The 21,346-nt window shown below is 43.7% G+C and overlaps 1 protein-coding gene across 1 annotated transcript in view; it reads left to right on the top strand.

Moving 5' to 3' along the window:
* RASD2 (RASD family member 2) overlaps positions 1 to 20,770 on the top strand; it is a 71,710-nt gene extending 50,940 nt beyond the window's left edge. Inside the window, exon 3 of the mRNA XM_085601143.1 lies at positions 15,591 to 20,770. Within this exon, the coding sequence (XP_085457269.1) occupies positions 15,591 to 16,126 (536 nt within the window). The 3' untranslated portion in view covers positions 16,127 to 20,770. The remainder of the gene's footprint in view (positions 1 to 15,590) is intronic.
* The last annotated feature ends 576 nt before the right edge of the window (positions 20,771 to 21,346 follow it).

Here is a 21,346-nt window from a genome sequence, read left to right as displayed (position 1 = left end):
GCCAAACATTTCGACTGTTGTTCCAGTGGGAGGGTCACCATTATGGGACTGAAGCCCGATTGAAGCTGGGCCTGATGCCGAAGAGGGATGGACACTTCTAGCCTCTCTACTCAAGTCTTCCAGCAGTAGAGAGAGGTTTTGCAGAGTTACAGGAAGGAGTGGCTGGAGGCAGCCAGCTAGAGTGGAAATTATGGCCAGTAGGAAGGAGCTTCTCTAGCATAGCACCTACGAAGAACCTACAGAACTTCTGACACAGAGGCACAGGACCTTGGAGGATAATGATAGTGGGTGGATAGCCCAACACCCCTGCTGGCCGCGGACTGGCTACATGACATGACGGAATGGACTGGAGCAGAGGCAGCACACATGAAGGAAGTGAGATGCGACGATGAACTAGTGGATGGCCTGCTGGCATGGGATGCCATGATTCGTGACCTTGATGAGGAGGACCCTGCCGCCTCTGCAGCAGCAAAGGATGAGGCCAATTTTGTTATAGACTCAGTGCAGTTTACCTGATCTATGACCGGACATGGCTAATGTGTGAGAGTACTTGGAGCTAAGTGAACATGGTGGATATATTAGTGGGATATACAATGGGGACCCATGACACTGATATATTTTGTTAAGGGAAAAGGGAGGAGCACATTGAGCACTGGGGGTGGGGTGTTTTGTTGGATTTGTTATGCTGTTTTTGAGAATTTGCTATGTCACTTCCTGTGGGGCATTAGGGGAGGCGTTTATTCTAGATATTCATGTTGAGACATTAGGTGCACTGTGTATGTGTCTATTATTAAAATGCAAATACATTTTTTATAAATATATTCGGTGGAAGGGGAATTTGGAAGTGAGATGAAGGCTAGCAAGTTGAGGCTATGGCCCCAGGCCTGGGTAGGAATGGGGCTATTTGTGTTGATGGGGCTATATCCCCCCCCCCCTCTGCCCCAGGAGTTCCTTTGCAGCTATAGTTGGATAAGAAGAGAGCTATGTACAGTTTTAGACGCCTTGAGATTACAAGAGGTAGATGTCCTTCTCTATAATGTTACACAAAGTTTGGGTGGAGAGGAGGATCACTCATAGATCTCTGAAGAGAGGGGAGGAGAAGGGGGTAGTTTTGTTAATAAAGAAAAGTTGAGGAGATAGGCATACAAGTTACTAATGTCTCTTAGGGAATAGGACCCTCAGTATAGACCTCAGTGGAAACGGGGGCATATGTCTTTGAATGAAATGCTGAGCAGAAACAAAGTGATGGCACTTGCAGTTACTACCTACAACATTAGGTACATGGACAGCCCAGTCAAAATAATAAATAGTGTGCTTAAACTGGGAGCTGGGGAGGCAGATGTGTGTAAACTCACCCTGTATGGGAAGAGTAAAGAAATCTGAGATCCCGGATAATCAAACACAAATTCTTCTCCTCCACACACAGGAAGGGGTTGGAAGTGGGGATACTTATATAGGCCAAGCACATGTAAACTGAGACGAGGTCTAAAGAAATATGGAGAAGGTTATTGCATAGTGGTCAATGGTCTGTCAGCCAATCTCTCTGGCCATGATATAAGCTCTCCGTCAAGGGCAGGAGTTGTTCTTTTATAAGGTCATCAAAGAGATATTGTAGTTTTTACCTGTGGGACCTTGATACTAGGGGCATATATGAATTTGGTAATGCACTGAGCAGGATCAATCCAAACAAAGACAGGGTGGTACTCTAGTACTCTTGTCAAGCAGTGGATACACAAAATAGAACTAATTGATGCTTTGAGGCATGGCCACTCCCTGGCTGTAGACTTCTCACATTTTTCTCTGACACACCAACCGTATGCCAGGATAGATTGTCTGTTGGTAGATGCTGTCTTGTCCCTTTGTTAGAGGTGATAGATCTGGGTCCTCTGACACTATTGGACCATGGTCTGCTCAAATAGAAACTGATGTACAACCCTGGGAGATTGACGGTAAGGTGGGAGCTGAAAGTTGAGTGACTGACTATTCAGGGATCTGATAGTGGTAGACACAGTTCATAAACAAATGAAAGAGTTCTTGGAGTTCAGTGACACAGGTGAGGTTAGCAAGGGCGTGTTTTGGAACATCTTGCAGCAGTATTGAGGGATACAGTCATCAGAGAGGCATTGCACCTAAAGGCAATGAGGAATGCATTGTTATCTGTATTCTTTGTAAAATGGAAACCTTTAGAGGCTAAACAAAAGGCAAGCCCAGCCAAAGCACCCTGTGAAAACTGATAGCAGAGTGGAGGCAGATATGGGCAACTGAAAGTGTTTAAGCACGCTATGTCTGGGCTAACGAGGAAGTACCACAATATGACAGCAAGCCAAGTAGATTATTAGCTAGAAAGCTATCAAAGGCCCAACAGTTATGTGCCTTTTACTGAAAGTGAGTGATGAAGTCAGAATCAGATAGACAACTGAACAGAGAAATCCTAAAGCCTTTCACTCATTCCATCAAAATTATACATGGCTGTCCTGATGAATCGCTAAGTGTGGGATTAGTTTTTATCCTCCACTAAATTACCTGCTCTAGATGAGGCAGATGCTAAGCGAATTGGAAACCCCATTGCTATGATAGAGGTCCTTAGGGTGACTGGTACCTTGAAACATGCGAAAGCAAAAGGCCCAGATGGGTTACTAGACATGTTGTATTGTAAAGTTATCTAGGGAAGCATGTAGTGTAGAACGTAGGATGTGTAGATGTTTGACTAGATGGAACTTTCAGGTGGCAGTTGGAGACTGGTACTTGCCAGGGTTGCTCGCCTGTAATAAACTGTAAATAAAACTTCACTCATTCAAGAAGTGGTGCGTGGAAAGGGTGTTCTTTTGAGTAGCAACAAGGATGGAATGCTGCTACCCTTAAGAAACCAACCCCACCTATATGTGGGTTTGTGGGCAAGTGTGTAACCTGAGATGCAACGAGACGACAACCAGAGCATGGAGCGGTTGAGCTTTTATTTCACAACCGGTATTGGATAGAGTGTGTCAGGTTGGAAAAATACCTTGGGTGATGATTCCTGCATTTTACTATTACATGGATTTAGGCATGGTGAATTATGCCACTTCAACGACAAAAGCCTGGCTCGTGCTTTAGGCGATTGTACTGCCTGACCTGGGTAACACGTAGCTGGTGTCTCGCGCTCAGTGTGGCAATCTCGTCCGTGTGGTGACGTTTTGAGTAGCAGTTCATTTTGCATCGGGCTGCTGGTGTGCCCCCGTTCACGAGCTCCTGGTTTGTGCCTTCTTACCCGGCAGAAGGCAAAGATGAAAGAGTGCCGATCGTTGCAAGAAGGAAGAGACACAGTGGGTAGGAGTTCTGTCATCTGCTAATGTCTTATTAAAGGGAGATAAGCCAGGACCAGTTGGGGAAAAGTAAGAACTAACTTACGGCGTTTCCCATTGACTGTCTTCTTGTCGAGACCTATCACTTCCTATTGGATGTTCTCTAGGCAAGTTCTATTGGATGTCCTGAGGCTCTAACCTGTGTGGAGTTATGCGGTGCAGAGGATTTACAAACATGGCGAGAAGAGAACTTCCTGGTTACACAAATCATTTGAAGAGAAAAGTCCACTGACAGGCAGACAAAGGAGTCCATAGACAACAATGACTACTTTTGTTGTGTCAGCTTTTTATTTTTCTGTGACGAGGGTGACTATTTTATTGTTTTCAATTGGTATTTGAGATTTGTACAGACATTTGTGGGGACTGTGTATTGTGCGGGGGGCTGTTGTGTAGTATTATTATTTAAAAATTCAGTTGGTTGTACCTCCACCCACATTTTTGGCTACCCAAAATCATGCCATGGGAAGATTGGAGTGAAGCGTTTGAGACTTACCTGAAGGCTATGTGTGGAGATGTGTTTGTTGCTAAAAGAAAACTGGCAATGTTAAAGCACAGTTTAGGGGTGGAAGGTAGGAAAGTTTTAAAAACCTTACCTTGCGGCATGTGATGTGATGAAGGTGATGACAGTGAGTATGATATGGATGAGGAAATTGATGTTGAGCATATATTATATATTTGCAATGAAGGCGCTTGAGGAGAACAATGGTAAAAAGTTAAGTGTGGTGGTAGAGAGCCACAATTTCTTTTCTCAAGCACAGTTACTGGGCGAAACAGTGGATCAGTATGTGGTAGCATTAGGAACTTTAGCTGCAACATGTCAATTTAGAGATCTACGTGAGGCGATCATTAGGGATCAGTGATTAATCACATTTACAATATGAAAATTCTGGAGAAATTACTGAGTTTGAAGCAACCATCATTAAAGAAATCTATTATCATTGCTAGACGCATTGAAAACACCTCGCGCTATGTTGAAGAATTAAATTAAAAAGATAATAGGCACGAAAACAGAGCTGACCTCGTGCAGACTACTTTGCAAGTATCGGATAGGTCTAAGAAAATGGACACTAATAAGGGGGATAAAGTGTCTGAATCCAACAAGAAGATATGTTAGAGATGTGGAATCACGAAGAATGTGGCAACGTCAAGTAATTGTCCTGCTGTAAAAATGAAATGTTTCAAGTGCAAAAGAATGGGACATTTTTAATGGGTGTGTAATCAAGAAGTTATGGATTTCAGCCCAGTGTGATTCTGTTAAAGCAAAGTGGGACTGAGGAGAAGGAGTGTCAGGAGGAATTTGGGTCAGATGAGGATTTAGAAGTGTTGGTAGTGTGGCAGAAGAGCGTTATACGAATGAAGTCAAGAATGTGATGTGTGGGTCAGGACCATATTTTTCACCTAAATGTGTGGTGAAGGTTGATGGGTTGGAGGTTACTATGTGGGCAGGCTCTTGTTCACACTATACATTAGTTGATAAGAAAATTTGGTGCAGGTTGGGACAAGGAGGTGTGTTGCTAACAGACGTGGAACTGGTAGGTTGGTGTGGAACAAAGGTACAGGTGTTGAGGTATTTTCAAACAAAATTGTGTTTCAAAGGTAGGAGTGCTCTGAATTGGGTGTAGGTGGTGGAGAAAGGAAAACTTATTTTGGTTTGGTGGCAGCAACATGCATTAGGAACTATTAGACCCTAATAGGGACAACCAAGTTCTGGTGTTGGATCAAAAGGAAACCAAAGTGTGGGTGAGAGAGTTTCCTCTGTTATTTGGACAACAACTGGGATGTTGAAAAGTTATGCACAAAGTAATTTTGAAGGAAGGTGTGATGGCATGTCTACACAAGGTACATAATGTGCCAATTGTTTTGAAGGAGGAATTGAACAGTTCATTAGAAAATGGCATAATTGAATAAATCGAATTATCAGAGTAGTTGAGTCCGATTGTAATTGTACGTAAACCTAATGGTAAAATTAGAATGTGTGTGAATCTCAGAGATCTCAATAGCAATGTATGGGTGGATCGCCATGCCATACCCAACATTGGTAAGTTGTTGGCTGGTGTTAAGGGTGGTCAATAGTATTCAACACTTGATTAATCAGGTGCGTATCACAAGATACCGTTGCATCCGGAATTTGAGCCATTTTATGTAATTTATCATGCCAGAGGGAGACTTTTGGTTTATTTGGTTGCCTTTTTGGCTTGCGTCTGCTGTATTTCAGCGTGTTATGCAGCATTAGTTAGGAGGACTACCAAATAAGAGATTCTTTCAGGACGATATTTTGCTGTGGGAAGCAAACAAGGAAGCTACTTCTGAGTTATTGAGGACAGTGTGCAGCTTACTGGAGAAGGCTGGTCTCACAGTTGAGGTGGATAAGTTTAAGTTTGCACCCAAGAAATTGAGTATTTGGGTCATACTATTTCTTATGAGAACATAATATCCATGTCTAATTTGATAAAGCTAATGAAAATACTCCTTGTCTACAGGACAAGGATTAGTTAAGATATTTTCTAAGATTGACAGAGTATTATGCAAAGTATGTTAACCACCTTTCTGACGGTGAAACCTATAAGGGTTCTAATGAAGAAAGGACAAAGGTTTGAGCGGATGCAAGAGTGTCAACATGCGTTTAAGGATGTTAAAAGGTGTAAAATGAATGCTGTGGATTTGAAACTCTTTGACACTGGATATCGTACTATTGTGGCAACGGATGCAAGTATGTGCATGGTTTAGGAGCTGTTTTAATGCAGGGTATTAAAGGGGGTGAAAGAGTGGTAGCATTTGCTTCTAGGACTTTAAAGGGTGCTGAAGTGAGTTACTTCGCTATAGAAAATGAAGCATTAGTGTGTTGGTGGAGCATTCAGCATTTCCAGAATTATTTGTGGGGTGCGGAATTCGAACTATGAATGGATCACAAGCCATTGGTGGATGTGATTACCACGAAAGGAGCAGGTAGGTCATCACCGAGCATTGCAAAATGGTTGTATAGGCTGCAGGAATTTCCCTTCAATGTAAAGTATGTTCCAGGAGTGAGTAGTGTGAATGCCGATTGTTTATCTATAGTACTGGTACAAGGTGAGGAACTAGACAATGAAGATGAATGGATGGTGGCAGATATACCGAGTACCAACCTGAAGGGGATTTCGCAAAGTGAACGGAAGGAGGCTGTGAGTAAACATATGGAGTTGCAAAGGGTAATTAAGAGTATGCTGAAGGAACGGTCATCTTGTGAGGGTATGTCTATGTTAACTAATATTATAAGTCTGTGTGGTCTGAATTGTCTTATCTGGACAGAATATTAAGAAGAGGTGAACAGTTCTTGGTACCCTTATATTTGAGGAAAAGATTTTTGACCATATTGAATGAGGGACATTCTAGAATGTCTTGTAAGAAAAGGTGGTTTTGAGCATTTTTGGTGGCCTGGGGTGGATCGTGATGTGGAAAGGCTTGTAAGAGTTTGTGTGAGTTGTCTTTTAGTGATAAATATCATGTGGTTAAAGAAACCCCTGTGGTACTTATACATTTTCCTAAGAAAGTGTGGCAAAAACTAGGTATAGGTGTATATGGTCCATTTAAATTGGTGAATGTGGTAAAGAAGTTTGCCGTAGTTCTTCTGCATTATTACTCAAAATGGCCTGAAATGAGTTTGGTGGTGGAAGTTAAATCCAGGACCATCATTGAATTTTGTGAAGAGGTGTGTCGAAGAGAAGGGTATCCTGAAGAAATAATTACAGATAATGGTCCGCAGTTTGAGTCAGATGATGTGGTGTGAGACATATCAAGATGGCTGTCGGACATCCACATGAAAATGGTTTGGTGTGGAGATTCAATCGAGTGTTGGGGGGCAATGTACAATCGTCATTGGAAAGTGGGCTAGATTGGAAGGAAGAGCTGAGGAATTATCGCACAACTCCTCATTCCTCTACAGGGGAATCCCTTTTGTATTGTTTACAGCTAGGAAACCATGCATCAAGGCGGTTCCAGATTGGATGGGTAGAAATAACTCAAAAAGTATTGACGAAACTGAGTTACGGAGTAGAGTTCTCGATAAACAAATGAAATATTCTTAAACGAAGTGTGACAAGTTTAAAAGGAAGAGGTGTGAGTTTGTAATGGGAGATTTGGTGCATGTACATTTTCCTGTTGCTGTAAAGAAGGGGATGTCAAGGTGGTCAGGGCCGAAAGATGTACTGCAAGTGGGACAACATACATTAATATTGGAGGATGAGAAGAAATGGAATATGAGGAATGTGGTGAAGTGTATTGAAACTGAAGTGAGAAGATGAAAGAATCAGAATTTGTTGATCAGTTAATTGGGTCAAGATACATCATTGCATAAAAATACATTGCCATTACGAAGAAGTGTGCGACACAAGAAGATACCTGGAAAGTTGGGTGATTATGTATTATCAATTAATGTGTTTGGAGAAGTATATTCTTGTTGAATCTATTTTCTAGTTTATTTTAGTATGGAAACAGTTTTGTAACTTATGGTTATTGTGATATTTGTGCACGTTTTTCAAATTTTTCTTTTTTATTGTGGAAAGTTTTGTTTTATTGTTGGGGGAGATATTTTGTACTGTAATATTATCTCGGGGAGCATGGAATGTAGAAGGCAGTATGTGTAAATGTTTGTCTAAATGCAACTTTCAGGTGGCAGTTGGAGATGGGCATTTGCCGGGGTTGGTCACCTGTATTAAACTGGAAATAAAACTTCACTCATTCAAGAAGTGGCGCGTGGAAGGGCCTTCTTTTTAAGACCTTCATTCACCGACTGCTGCTTTTAATGACAGAGGCCTTCAAAGGCTTCCAAGACACAGGAGAGGTGACCTCAAACATGGATGAAGCAACAATATTAGTGATCCTCCTCTGTGCCTTGTATTGTTCTATATCGCTATTAAATGTGGAAGAAAAGGTGTTCACAAAAGTCCTTGCCACCACGCTATAAGATGCCTTGCCTTCTCTAATCCACGCTGATCAAACACTCTTTGTTAAGGGACAAGGCATAAGCGACAATATAAAATAGACCATGCACTTGACAGACTTGGCCAGGCAGAGGGTGAGGGTGGCAGTGCCGAGAAGACTTTTCACCAGGTGGTTTGGGGGTTTATGGTGAGTGTGCTGGAATTTGAAGTCCAGTTGACTTTTTTTCCAGTGGGTACTTGCCAGCTGTCATCGGCCAAGGGCAAATGTCTGCTTTGATTGCAGGCAAACAGCTCTGTGGGAATACACAAAAGGGGATGAGTGAGGGCTGCCCCTTCACCGCTTTTCTTTGCTCTGATTATGAAATCATTTCAGAAGAGAATCAGGAGAAATATTCACAATAAGGGCATTTAGTTGGGTCATGATGTTTTCAGAGTAACGGCGTTCATGTACATTGACTTGCTCACTTTCACAGATCAGAAGTGCTCTCTGAGTGAAGTGATGGACAAATTAGAGAGGTGTCAGGCAGCATTGGGTTTCTGAGTTAACCTCCACAAATTGAGGACAACATTGTTGAAAACTCTGCAGGCGCACACTTCATTTAGATGGTTAATTGCAGATATCCAATTTCTGGGGATCAGGCTGATCCCCCAACCTGTGCACTTGCACAGCTAACAATTTTTCTATTTTATTTTGTTCCTTTAAATCTACAATGCAAACCTGGAGTAAGCAGACGTTATCTTGGGTGAGCAGAATGGCGGCCTATAAAATGATGATTCTACCCAAGATATTATATATTTCAAGTTACCCATCCCTCTGTGCATAGCACACAGAGACATCAATTGCCTATAGTAACTCTACACAACATACATCTCGGGATGGAAAAGACTTAGTTTGAGCTTGGCGCAGTGCTTGGAGCATCTGAGACGGGATGGGTTGAGTTTGGGGTACTTCACCTATTGCATTACTACTAGGCCTCCTAGCTTCGGTATATGGCTGAGTGGTGGCATGGAGAAACATAAACATCATGGTGCTTTATTGATCGGAATCTCGCCTCTTGGGAGGAGATGTCCCTTGGATCTTAAGAGATCCGATGGAGAGTGGCCTATTTGCCTCTCCAGTCGCTAGGAGCATGTTGGAGGGCTAGGGACAAGGTGGCTAAAAAAGGGGGACTGGCTGTATACTCATTACCATTCTCCCCATTGTTTGGGAATATCTCCTTTAGGCTTGGTTTGGATAAGAAGGGATTGTCTGCATGGGAGAAAGGAGGTTGCTGTAGATTGTGTGAACATTTTAATGATGGAAAGTTAAATTGTTTGAATAAGTGAAAGCAGAATATGCTCTCACCAAAGCGGAGCGTTCCGCTACCTGCAAGTGCACCACTACGTTTCCTAAACCTTAGGTCAAGAAAGGGGCATCCAGAGACCTATTTTTGAGAAAACCCTGCAGTCACTTTAATCCTTGAGGCAACTAGTGTCACAACTTCATGCTCTTCTGAACCAACTTCCCCTAAATGCTAAACCATATGTCAACTGCACTGGGAAAGTGAGCTATGTATTTCTTTAGATGCTGACTAATGTTTTAATATTTTCTTGAGGGTGACAAACTTCGTCAGGCTTGCCCTGAGAAGAGAAATTGTATATGATTTATATAGAATGCACTACACTCTGGCAACTGGGGACCCAGCCACACATTCTGTGGAGTTGTCCAAAAATATCCACTTACTGGTTGGTGGAAGGGATGCTGTGCAGCATATGGTTGGGGCACCTGTGAGTGCTGCCTAAAGAGTCATGCTGGGGATACCAGCCCAGGAAATATGCCTGTTGCATTCTGTAAGGGGCAGAAACATATCATATTTAGTATTGGTGGCTAGGCAAGTGATCATGGCTTTTTGAGTTAAGGACCAGGTTTCCATGGTGAAGATTTTGGTCACTCTCGGGCAATGAGAATCTGGTGTACGGCCTTGGTACCTCAAACATGCCTTAGACAAGCTGTGGGGCCCAGTGCTTACTTATTTTGATGGGGACTATAAAGTGTCAAAAATGAATTCTAGTTTTGGGCTTCCTGGAAGCTGATAAAAATTATCTGGAGAGACAGGTGGGTGGCAAAGAACATGAGGACAATGATGGATGACCTTGGAAGGAAGGTAGAGTAGTACTCCGGTCTGCAGGTTGAAGGGAGCAGAGTTGAGGGAAAGGGGTGAAGTTGGGGAATTCAGGATCGTCACATATGTTTGCAAACTCTGTAGGAGAGAGAGAAATCCTGAACATGGTCCCCATTGCCTCGTTACCAAGGAACCTGTTCAACATAGAATTATTAGTGCCCATCAATCAATCTTCAGAATAGCCTCTTCATGCATGCTTACCCAGGCCGCCATACATGCTGCCCCAATGAGAAGGAATGTTCCAAAATTCTGTGGCTGCTTCCCCAGCCCACCCACGTCCATCCTCAAGACTGCCTGATATTAAAATATGGTCAAAGGGGATAAATTCTCATGCACAGACAGGAACTCCTCCTAAGCCTTCTGTCCATGTACACACTGATGAGGCAGATTCGGCAGCATTTAGGATCTCCGAGTCAAGCCGGCCTAATTATTTAGCCTTTTGCAGCCCGAATTTGCACATCCTAACTTCCATGGAGCCATCCCCCAACGTAACTCCCCTCCACCCCAGCCCATCCCCATGGTGTAGTCTTTTTGATGGGGACACCAACCTTTAACCCTGAAAGTCCCAAAGCACACTAGTGTAAAGGCGTCCCAGAAGAGTATCATCTCAAACTCCAATGCGCACATGCCCAGCATTCCACCCAAAATTGAGTCTTATAGTCTGAAGTTAGTGGGCAGCCTGGTATTCTGAAGTGGTTTCGTCAACCTGCCCCAACCTTTCATCACTGCTTTCTGGTAATGCTCCTTTGTTGGATCTTCAAGACTCCCCAATTTGGCAAAGTATGCCACTGCCACCAGGTGGACCCTTAACCTATTGGTTCTGTAGGTCCAGCCCACAAAAGCTTGAACTGCTGCTGACAAGTCATAGGCCACATTTAATTACCCTATACTTTACACCCACATGAAGTTATTCAGACACTTAACTTATTTTTTCCTATACTGTGTGACCAGCATATACTCATCTAACTCACTGATATCCAACCAGCCAGTGCCCACAGTTTATCCAGGAAGTGTCATCTCCAGATCTGCTTCCAGCTCCAGCTCACTGATCCTTTGTCAATAAACATAGGACAGTGCCTCTGCAGCTTCTTCCTCCATCCCTGCAAAATGCCTGCCCTACCGCTCAATGCTCACCTGCAGCTGCCACCCTACCAAGTGTCCCATCAAGTGCAGAATTAACCGATAACCAGTCATCCCCCAGTTAGAAGCTGTACTTCAGCATAGCTAACAGACCAAAGGCTAGCATTTTAGTTGGCCAGCACTCTAGCCCATAGTAAAAGGCATGATAAGCGGGAAGAGCTCAAGAGAGTATTGGTCTATAAACCACCGAAGAGCCCATGTTGTGGGCCACATGAATGTCCATCAAGAATTGCCTAAGTAAACGCATGAATCCAGTCCTACAATTGCAACACTGACTACATATAGCTAGAAGGGCAATGTTCAATGCCCTCTGCACTGTTCATAGAGACTCCCATTGAAAAGACCACTATAGCTACAAGTTAAATTTAAGCAATAAAACCACAACAAGACACTGCCCTCTAGGCTTGCACCACTTATCATACCACCTTACCATAAGAAATCCGAAGGAGGCCTTTTGCAGTATAAGCTACCAAGCTCTGGAACTCTCTACAAGCTAGCATTAGAAGCACCCAGCAGCATATACACTTTCACAAGACAGCTGACAACATGGCTAATTCCTACATGACTGCTCCAACCCACATCCCAGCAACAGAGCCCAAAAAACAGTCACACCCCCAAGGGCAAGCCTCTGTTTACAACCCACAGATTGAAAACAACCCAACCAGCAAACTGTTTTTGATATGAAGGTAACCTAAAAGGGCTAGCCTAGGGTTTGCCGTGGCATTATGTAGTTTAAGTACTTGAATATAGAACAGTTATGGCCCACAATAAATTTAAGACCATAATACGCAATGGTCAGCAGCAGATTGTAACTTTTACCTCTTACATTCTCATAAGGCATATCTGCTACAATGGTTGTTCCTCACCATTACTGTACAGCCCAAAAACTGACCACCAAATGAACAGGCATGGAATAACTGAAGAGTTATGGCACAAACTGCTGGACAGTTCAAAGGACTTTAATATAGCTCACCACTACATGTCTGAAATATCTATACACTCTAATTGCTTCATTACATCTTGCGATAACAGATATGAGATGATGATAACAATGTCCTTCCCAATAGATTTCTCCACTTCGCTCTCCCTTCAACCATGCCAGATCATGATCAGAACTACACACAAATTCTTAGATTGGACACCCCCAGTGCAGTAACCAGCTAAGTAGAATATAATCTTAAGAAATAACATAAAGGAACCTACAGAGTTGTTCAAAGCTACCAGCATACTTAAAAATATAAAACTATGTGCCTGTTTCTCACACTTCATTATCCACGACACTGCTGCACCCCGCACCACGATAATCGCACCTTGGTGGTCATGACACACAACATAGAAAGATGTCTCACATAGGATCAAAGCAAAGCTAACATCCTTCCAACCAAACACCCTACAAGGTGTAGCATACTACCCATGAAGGCAAGTGCTTCAACATCCTACATACTGGGTAGTAAGTGCTATATAAATGCTGCAATACAATACAATACGATGATTTCAGAGCCCTTGTTCCCAGATGTAAGAGCCAATAGCATTTGCTGGTTGCTATCACTCAGGGATCAACTCAATTTCTTGTACCATTGAACTTGCTCAGAAACATGTCTCACGTTCTAAAGGCCATCTTTTACCCCAGCTACTAGTCTTAACATGGGGGGGGGGGGGTTGTCGAGGCCAATCTGTGTACAAAAACTCCTCTGACATATCACCTTGACTGCGAAGGTTAGCTGACCCACCCAGCATCGAATCTCTCTGAAGGTTGCCTTCTCATGCCCAGACATCATTGGTAATGCCTCCTTATGGGCGAGGGCCTTGCCTTGGGGCAGCCAGACAACCCTAGCTACAGAGTGAAACTCAATGTCTAGGCCTACTGTTTTCCCTCTGCTCGAGGGATAGCTAAGAATTCTGCCAAAACCTGGAAAGCATCAAGAAGTTTACTGCACTCCTTAGTTTCTGGGTGACCCATGAAGAGGAAGATTTCCAGGATAAACAGATTAAAATAAAAAAGATGATGTCCAGGTAGTGCAACTCCCCCCGCTTCTTGCAAGCGTGCTTTGTTTAATGCCCACTCCGGTAAGGCGATGAGCATCTCAAAGTATGTACTGGACACAGAACAGCCCATTGGCATGAATTTTTGAAATACACCTTTCCTTCTCGTTGAAAACCCGGGAGCAGGAAACTGGATGGGTGAACTGGCAGAATGACCTGCACCACCTATTTGCCCCTTTTAAGGCAAGGGCTAACCCCATTGACCCTGCTAGTTTTTCGCAACCCAATCCGAGGGACAACCCTGTTCGTTTCCTTACCTGCCACTTGCTGGATGTTCCTGGTGCTGGACCTTTTCAGCCCTCTCCAGTGACTTCCGGTGGTGGGGGGTCTGACAACCGCCCCCTTAGCAGCTCAGTAGAGTTATACTTCCATCTCTTAATAGCCCTGCTTTGCAGGCCTGGCACTCACCTTTGTTGCTCTGAGAAGAGATTGCCCTGGACACTGATTTCTCCCTTAGGAAGTTCCTATCCGCCAGGCAAACAATACTTGTTCAGCTGTTCCCATGCCGGAGTCCAGGCCTTCACCTACCCTGGGGGCTGTACTTGCCCTCCCCTGTGTGTACTTTAAGAGGGAGCAATACAGTTGGCTTGCATACCAGTGTCACATGGGGACCCCACAAATCTCCATTGACACGTCGCCAGGTTGAGAAGACCGTGGTGGAGAAGTGGAGGCTGAGGAACTGGGCTGTCTCTCTTCTGGGGGCATATTAATGGCTCTAATCCCAGGCGCACACTTCTAATCAGCAACCATTTTAAAATCCTGTAAATGGTCCCGAAGACAAAACAGATGCCACTCAATGTGCCCAATAGGACAACTGGAATGGGGCAAGGAGCCCGCGTACCATACTTGGGGATAAATAATAATTCCTATCTGAAAAGCACAAACATATCACCCCCTTAAGGATTTCAAGGTGCTTCGACCGTCAGGGAGAATAAGTGAGCTATTGCCCAGAGTCACATGATGCTGAGCCGAACTGCTGCCAGTGATCGACCGGGAGCCCTGCACTCCGAAGTGAGCAACTCTGGCCACTGTGCCACACCTCTCCCTCATAAGATAATGTATGAAAGAGGCATTTCTCTAGTATATCACACATGCATTCGCTCACATATTCATTTCCTCTGGCTATTATCTGAGTAGGTGGCTACCTCTCTTTCTCCCTACACTGTCCGCTTCTTATGACAGCGGAGGTGGGCACCTTGAGAAATCATTCCTCTCTATCTTAGCTTATCAGGAGGCACCATAACTTTTTATTTTCAATTTAAGGGCCTCGCTTAAGTTTGCATAAATCCTAATTTTATTTGTGAACATTTATTGCTAACGTTAGAGCCTGGTTTCAGTTTTGGCTATCAATTTTAGTTTTAATTAATTTGAATGTTATTCCTATATTACAGTTTTACCGTTGATTCTTACTTGTTAGAACCTTGCTTCAGTTTTACTTGCTAATTGCAATTTTATTTTTAGTTTTCCCTTTCAGTTTTAGTTGTAGTTTAAAATGCCACTTTGTTTGAATTCACAATTACTGTTGTAGTTCCTAGGTATAGTTCCGAATTTTATGTTTAGTTTTAATGACTAATTGCAGTTTTAATCCCTAATTTCATTGGTGATTTCAATTCCTAATTGCAGTGTACTCTAGTTTTCGTTTTAGTTTATTCATTGAGCTTTAGATTCAATTCCCAGTTAGGTACAGACTTAACATCAGTGTGTTGTATTTCCCTATTTAATTTTCGAGCCTCATTTTATTTTTAGTTCCTCTTTTTTTGCTTTGTGTTCTTTTTAGTGAAATATTTATTTTTGTATTTTCATCTTTGGTTCAATTTTCTCAGTGTCCTGATCATTGTTTCTTTTATCATCTTTTGTGTAAAATGTTGGTTATGTTTTATTTTCCAGTGAACTTTTAAGAGAATCTTATACAATGTTAATATTTTAGATTTTTATTGTAGGTTTGGTTTTTGAGGCACTTTCTTTATCTCTCCTTTACCACCCAGGTGATGTCTTCATTCTGGTCTTTAGTCTCGACAACCGTGAATCCTTCGAGGAAGTGAAGAGGCTGCGGAACCAAATCCTGGAGGTGAAGTCATGTGTTAAAGACAAAGCCAAAGAGCCAGGTGCCTTCCCGATGGTCATATGCGGCAACAAGAGTGACCGGGCCGAAGGCCACCGCCGCCAGGTGCGGATGGATGATGCAGAGCGCCTTGTGGCAGGCGATGAAAATGGTGCATACCTGGAGATCTCAGCTAAGAAGAACACCAATGTGGATGAGATGTTCCGGGTGCTCCTTGGCCTGGCCAAGTTGCCCCATGAGATGAGCCCTGCCCTCCATCGCCGGCTCTCCCTGCAGCAGGGTGGTGAGGCCTTCCGTCAGAAGCCCTTCCACGTACGGCGCCGCTTCAAAGAGGCTGGAGAGGCCTATGGCATGGTCTCGCCAGCTGCTAGGCGACCCAGCGTTAACAGCGATCTGAAGTACATCCGTTCTAAGGTGCTAGGGGAAGAGCGGGGACGTGAAAAGTGCACTGTCCAGTGAAAGATGTTGACCACAATCTCCCTGAGTTCTTATGGGAGCCAAACTGATTCTTTAATTGAGATGAACCTAACCATAGAGAAACAAACGGGTAAGTTGGATGCATCCTTTTCTAAATTGGATGGTTCAGCTATGGCATTTTCCATGTTGATGGTCATTTTTACCAGCTAGCAAGATCACAGGATGTCTTAGAAAACAATGTTTCTGAGGTATTGCACAATCACAAGTTTTCTTCTGACTCAGAACTCCAAAGCAGCTAAAAGCAGTTGTTGGTGAGGACCAGAAAGTGTCCATCAGGGTTACTGTGATGTTGACTTCAAATAGCTTGGGTGGAGAGGGGGACACATGAATGGCATCTGATCATTGTCTTTCACCATCTGCAAGATTTGGACATTGGGACGCACAGATTGTTGACCACCCAAGTGAGTCGTATCAATGGCTTCCAAGGAGCGACCTCACAAATGATACTTTTTCACAATCAAGGTGGCACCACAGAGGGATTAAAGAATGCACCCAGCTGCTTCTCGCTGGATGACTGCCCAAGAGCATCTTCAAGTGTCTTCATTTTGATACCTGAGACTACTTGGCAGAGTGAACGGATACAAATTGTAAAAAGTCACCAGAAGACTCATTTGAGGCCAAAAGTGGGATTTTACCATGTTGGGACGCTTTCAAAACTTACACCGGGAGTCCAGACGTTAAATAATGGCATTACCAGTCAAGCAACAAATTATGTTTGCAGGATGAGAATGTATTTTTGGTCCTTTGACAGGACACAGAATCGGCCTTTAGATGAGGGCTTCATTCTGATTCAGGGCTCAACTCCCCCCTGCTCATCAGGATCAGTTGTTTTCATGTCAAACCCACTGATAGTGTTCCGGCTTCTCTCTACACTCCCTCTGCTTCTCCTCACTTCTCCTATCATCTCCCCCCTACCTTCCAAGGCATCCCTGTTCCTCCCTCACCACCTTTTCCATCCCTCTCCTTCCATATTAAATCTCATTTCTGCCTTCCATCTCCTCCACTCCTCATCTTTTATCTCTGCTCGCAGTTCTGTCGTATCTCTCACCTTCTCCATTTGTTTTATCGCCAACACAGCCTGCCTCACACTCACCCGCATGTTCTTCTTCTCTTTCTGCTGCACTCTGCTCTTGGGAAGCCGCAATCACTCCCTTAAGCTCTTTGCAGGACACTGTAATACTGTATTACGTCGTTTCTGTACTATGAGGCCCTCATCCCTAAGCACAAGTGCATCTCTCCGTGCTTATTTTGTAAAATATTAATTATTATTATTATGAGTCCACCACCAGGGTTGATGAATACCAAGGATGCATCATTTTGATTTGATTCCACCTTATGCCTCCTCCTTCCACCACTCTCCTCATTGGGTCTCTCTTTCTCAACTGTACAGCTTCTGTTTCAGCCCTGCTTTCTCCCTTTGTCATCGCTTTCATATACTTCTCTTCCTCCGTCCTTCTACCTTTTCTGTCTTCCTCTGTATCAGACTAGGTGAACGTCTGATGAAGAAAAATATGTTCCAGCCCCCAAAATGAGTACTGGTGCCAACCACTTGCAGCTACTGGCACAAATTATGCACTGCCCTTTCCTCTATCCATTTATTTTTTCAGAATGCCCTCACACCTTTCAATCTCTTTGCTCCTTGTGTCCCCTCTCTCGCTAGCTTCCGTCCACAGTTCTCTCTCTCTGCCCCCTCTCTTCCTACCCGTCATCTTCACCCTTTCACCAAGCAAATGGCCCCCTTTGCCATGATGGAAAGGGGGTAATTTATTCCTGATAAAACCTCTGACTAGCTGCATGCCAATACATTGTCTTCAGTAGTACTTAGCACGTCTCCCATTTTCAGGAAGTTGAAAAGAAGGGAAACGTATCCATTTTGGAAGAGAAAAGGGTGTGCACTTTAATTCCCCTACCTCAAACCACTTCATCTTCCCGTTTCAAGTGAAGGGAGCAGGGTAGTTGTAAGGGCTTCTAGGTGCGAGTATAATTAAAATATGCAGTTCTGTTGGCGCAATTGGGGCAGTCCCTTTAATATGGGGATAGGTATTTGGTGTGTTCTCCCTCTTCGAGTGAACTCACCACAAATAGAGTCAAAAGTGTTGGCCATTTTGTTTGTCTGGCTCAAAAAACAGCCTTGGTCAGTTATTTACTGTGTGTTTTCCTCTTCACACCCAGCATTATCATTCTTTTACTTTTCCACAGTGGTAGGCGGGCTGCAGAGTGGAGTTGGCTTTGAGATTCCGGTGTAAATTGAGTCCAGTTTTGTGGGACTATGGATACCTTGGATGGGCCTTCATGCATAATCAGGTGCCCCGGAAGCACACATGTTCTGTGCTGGGCTTCATTTTAGTATTTCCAATGGAGCTGGAAGTCTGAGCCGCATCCCAGCACCTGCAGTGGCAGAGCGTCCGGAAAGGATGCACCTAGGTGCTCAGTGGACTCAGCCATTCAACTGGGGGTGGTTTGAGGAGGATACCCATTATCCTGTCTGCTCCAAGTGAATGTTTGCAGTGGTTCCTCATCCTGCAATGTGCAGAGATGTCACCATCAGGATGAAGACTGCGCACGCAGGTTTGCGGCTTTTGATTGTGCCGTCAGGTGTGGTGAAGGACCACAATATCCACTTTGAAATATCGACCTGCAGCCATGTTGAAAGCAAGATATTAACCTCCACAATATCATTAGGGCATGTAGATGAACAGATAGAGCAGTACATCTACACTCCCCTAACTATGCTTGAGTTGATATCTTTCAGGCCATATTGTTGTAGGTCCTTAGTTTTGTGTTCATTAGTTTTAAAGCAATTATAGTTTGTCAAACAACTTCAGTTGTTGACACTCCATCCACCTAGAAGCCCTTCATGCATGGCAAGGTAGAGGAAAATACAACTTATTGCATGGATACAAACCTGCTCTCATTTTGCCAAGATGCTATTGTCACCTGTAAATACACCTGCAATCACTTGCTCAATCTGCCTGGTAGAACTTCATTGGAAGTATAGTGGGCAAGGGTGATGACTACTCCACTCCATAGAGACCAGGAGTGTCGGAGGTTTTTTGCGGGGCTTGGGCCAAAAACTTCAAAAGGGGCCTCATGTATTCTTTTTCTGCCTGGTGGCAAAGCACCTGATTGTAATTTATAAAGACACCATGTAAAGGAGCAACATGGCAGCTACAGAATTCTGCTCTTTGTAGTAGCTGCCTCATGATTAATAAATAAAATGTCGGGCTTGCCTTATAAATATGTGAATATAATTTGCAGCAGGTGTGTGGGGCCCCTGCAAAAGCTAGGGATCTGTGCTGAATGCTCCTTCAGTCACCCAGAAGACAGCCCTGCTAAAGACAGCTCGCTGGGGGGATGAAAACACGACCAAATCATCATTTGGACTTCTTTTGCTTCTTTAAGAAACTTGAGCTGCTGTTTTTCTGACCAATGCTGACACCAGGGAAAGCATTTTTTTCTGGACTGTTTTGACATTCTCTTGAGCTGACTGACAACAGGTCAAGGAAGAGGGGGAGAGTTTTGGAGTTTAACTAAGATCATCTTAAGCCAAACAGATGAACTCCATTATAATTAAATGGATTAATGAATACATATTGCACGTAGACACCAGTGAGGTATCATGGCGCTAAAATGGGGGAGTAAGGGAATAAAGTAAAATTGAGAGATAGAAAATGAAGCACAAATGCAAAAAAAAAAAAAAACATGTTTAAAGCCTTTTTAAAAACAAGATGACCCGAGAGGTCCCTCAGATGAGGAGGGAGGTCATTCCACGGCCGAGGCATGGAGTGAGAATACTCTCCCTCTTAATCCAGATCCATCCCTGATGAAGAGGAGCTGCCGGAAAGTTGGAGGAACTAGTGCGAAGCAAAAAGAAAGGAAATGGTTCTGTCTTCATGGGTGTAGTGGGGGAGGGTGTTACCAGACTAGGACTCCGAGCTGAGAAATGGTTTGGAACAAGGAATTAGTCAGTAAACCTCATTCCCTCTGGAGCTCAGTCTGACCACTGCCCCACTGTTTACACCAAGTTACTTTCTGCAGGTTAAACCAACCATAATTTATTGGAGGAAAAATACAGCACCAATTCTGCATGTAATTCTTACTTTTTAAGAAGAAACTTTGAATAGAAGGTGCCTTCTGCACCCAGTAAAACCACATCTTTAAGTAAATACTGCACCCCTTGGCATTAGTATTTACGAGGTTCAGTAAACCCCTGATCCCATTCCAGCACACTTATATTTTAGGTCTGCATCTCCACTCAAGCAGTTGTGACAAGCATAGCTGGCAATAGCAACAGCAAGAGACTGAACCTGCGGACCATAGACAGTCCACCACCGCTCTGAGCAGTCAGAGTAGGGCGGAGCATCCTTGCAACTCGAGAATTTGGCAAACGTTCAATGGAGGACATTTACTCTTGCAGCCATCCATTCTGCTGGTTTTCCAGTCAGTTCACCATTCACCATCCAGTTCAGGACACTTTAAATCCCCTACGGAGATGGTAAATGTAACAAAGGCACTGCTACTCTGTGTATTACGCACTGTTCTACTCCACTTATATTTACTTTCAGTGTTATCGAGCTGAAGATTAGTTTGTGTGTTACCCTGAAATAAATTTTCTTCTGATCGTATAAATTCACTTGTTGGTCTGGTGTCTGTATGCTAAATTTCCTCAAGTTTGCTAATGCTTGGTAAAGAGGCCCGTCCTGTTTTTTTTTTTTTTTATAAGAAAACTTTATTACACATTAAAAAATACAAACAAGGGCCTACAACCACAAGGGCCGGCCGCTAGAAAGCTCGGGAGCCAGCAAGGCAACGCCATACATTCAAATGAGCCAGAAGCAAAAGCTCCCGAAAGTTCGTAAGCACATATAACAGGCCGCGGCCACAGTCCAAGGGCGATCAAAAAGGACGGTTTCATATTTTCTATTAAAAAACAAACAATAACACACAAACAAGGCAATGAGAGTCCGAAATAGCAGCGTGCGCTCCCCAGGACGGGGGAAGATCCACGTTATCTGGAATAACTCTTGACAGGAGGTGGTAGTGGGGGGCGGCGGAGAAGAGGACAAAGCATACACAATTGCGTAGAATGTGCGGCTAGGGGGACAAAGCGACGTCGACCTCTCGCGGCAGAGGCGGAGCGCAGATATTTCCACGGTAGGAATTCCATGGACCCCACACCTTAGCCCATCTCCCAGGCTTGCC

The sequence above is a fragment of the Triturus cristatus genome, chromosome 4_2, assembly GCF_964204655.1.
Source record: "Triturus cristatus chromosome 4_2, aTriCri1.1, whole genome shotgun sequence".
NCBI classification, from domain to species: Eukaryota; Metazoa; Chordata; class Amphibia; order Caudata; family Salamandridae; genus Triturus; species Triturus cristatus.
This window is presented reverse-complemented; position numbering and strand designations above follow the sequence as displayed.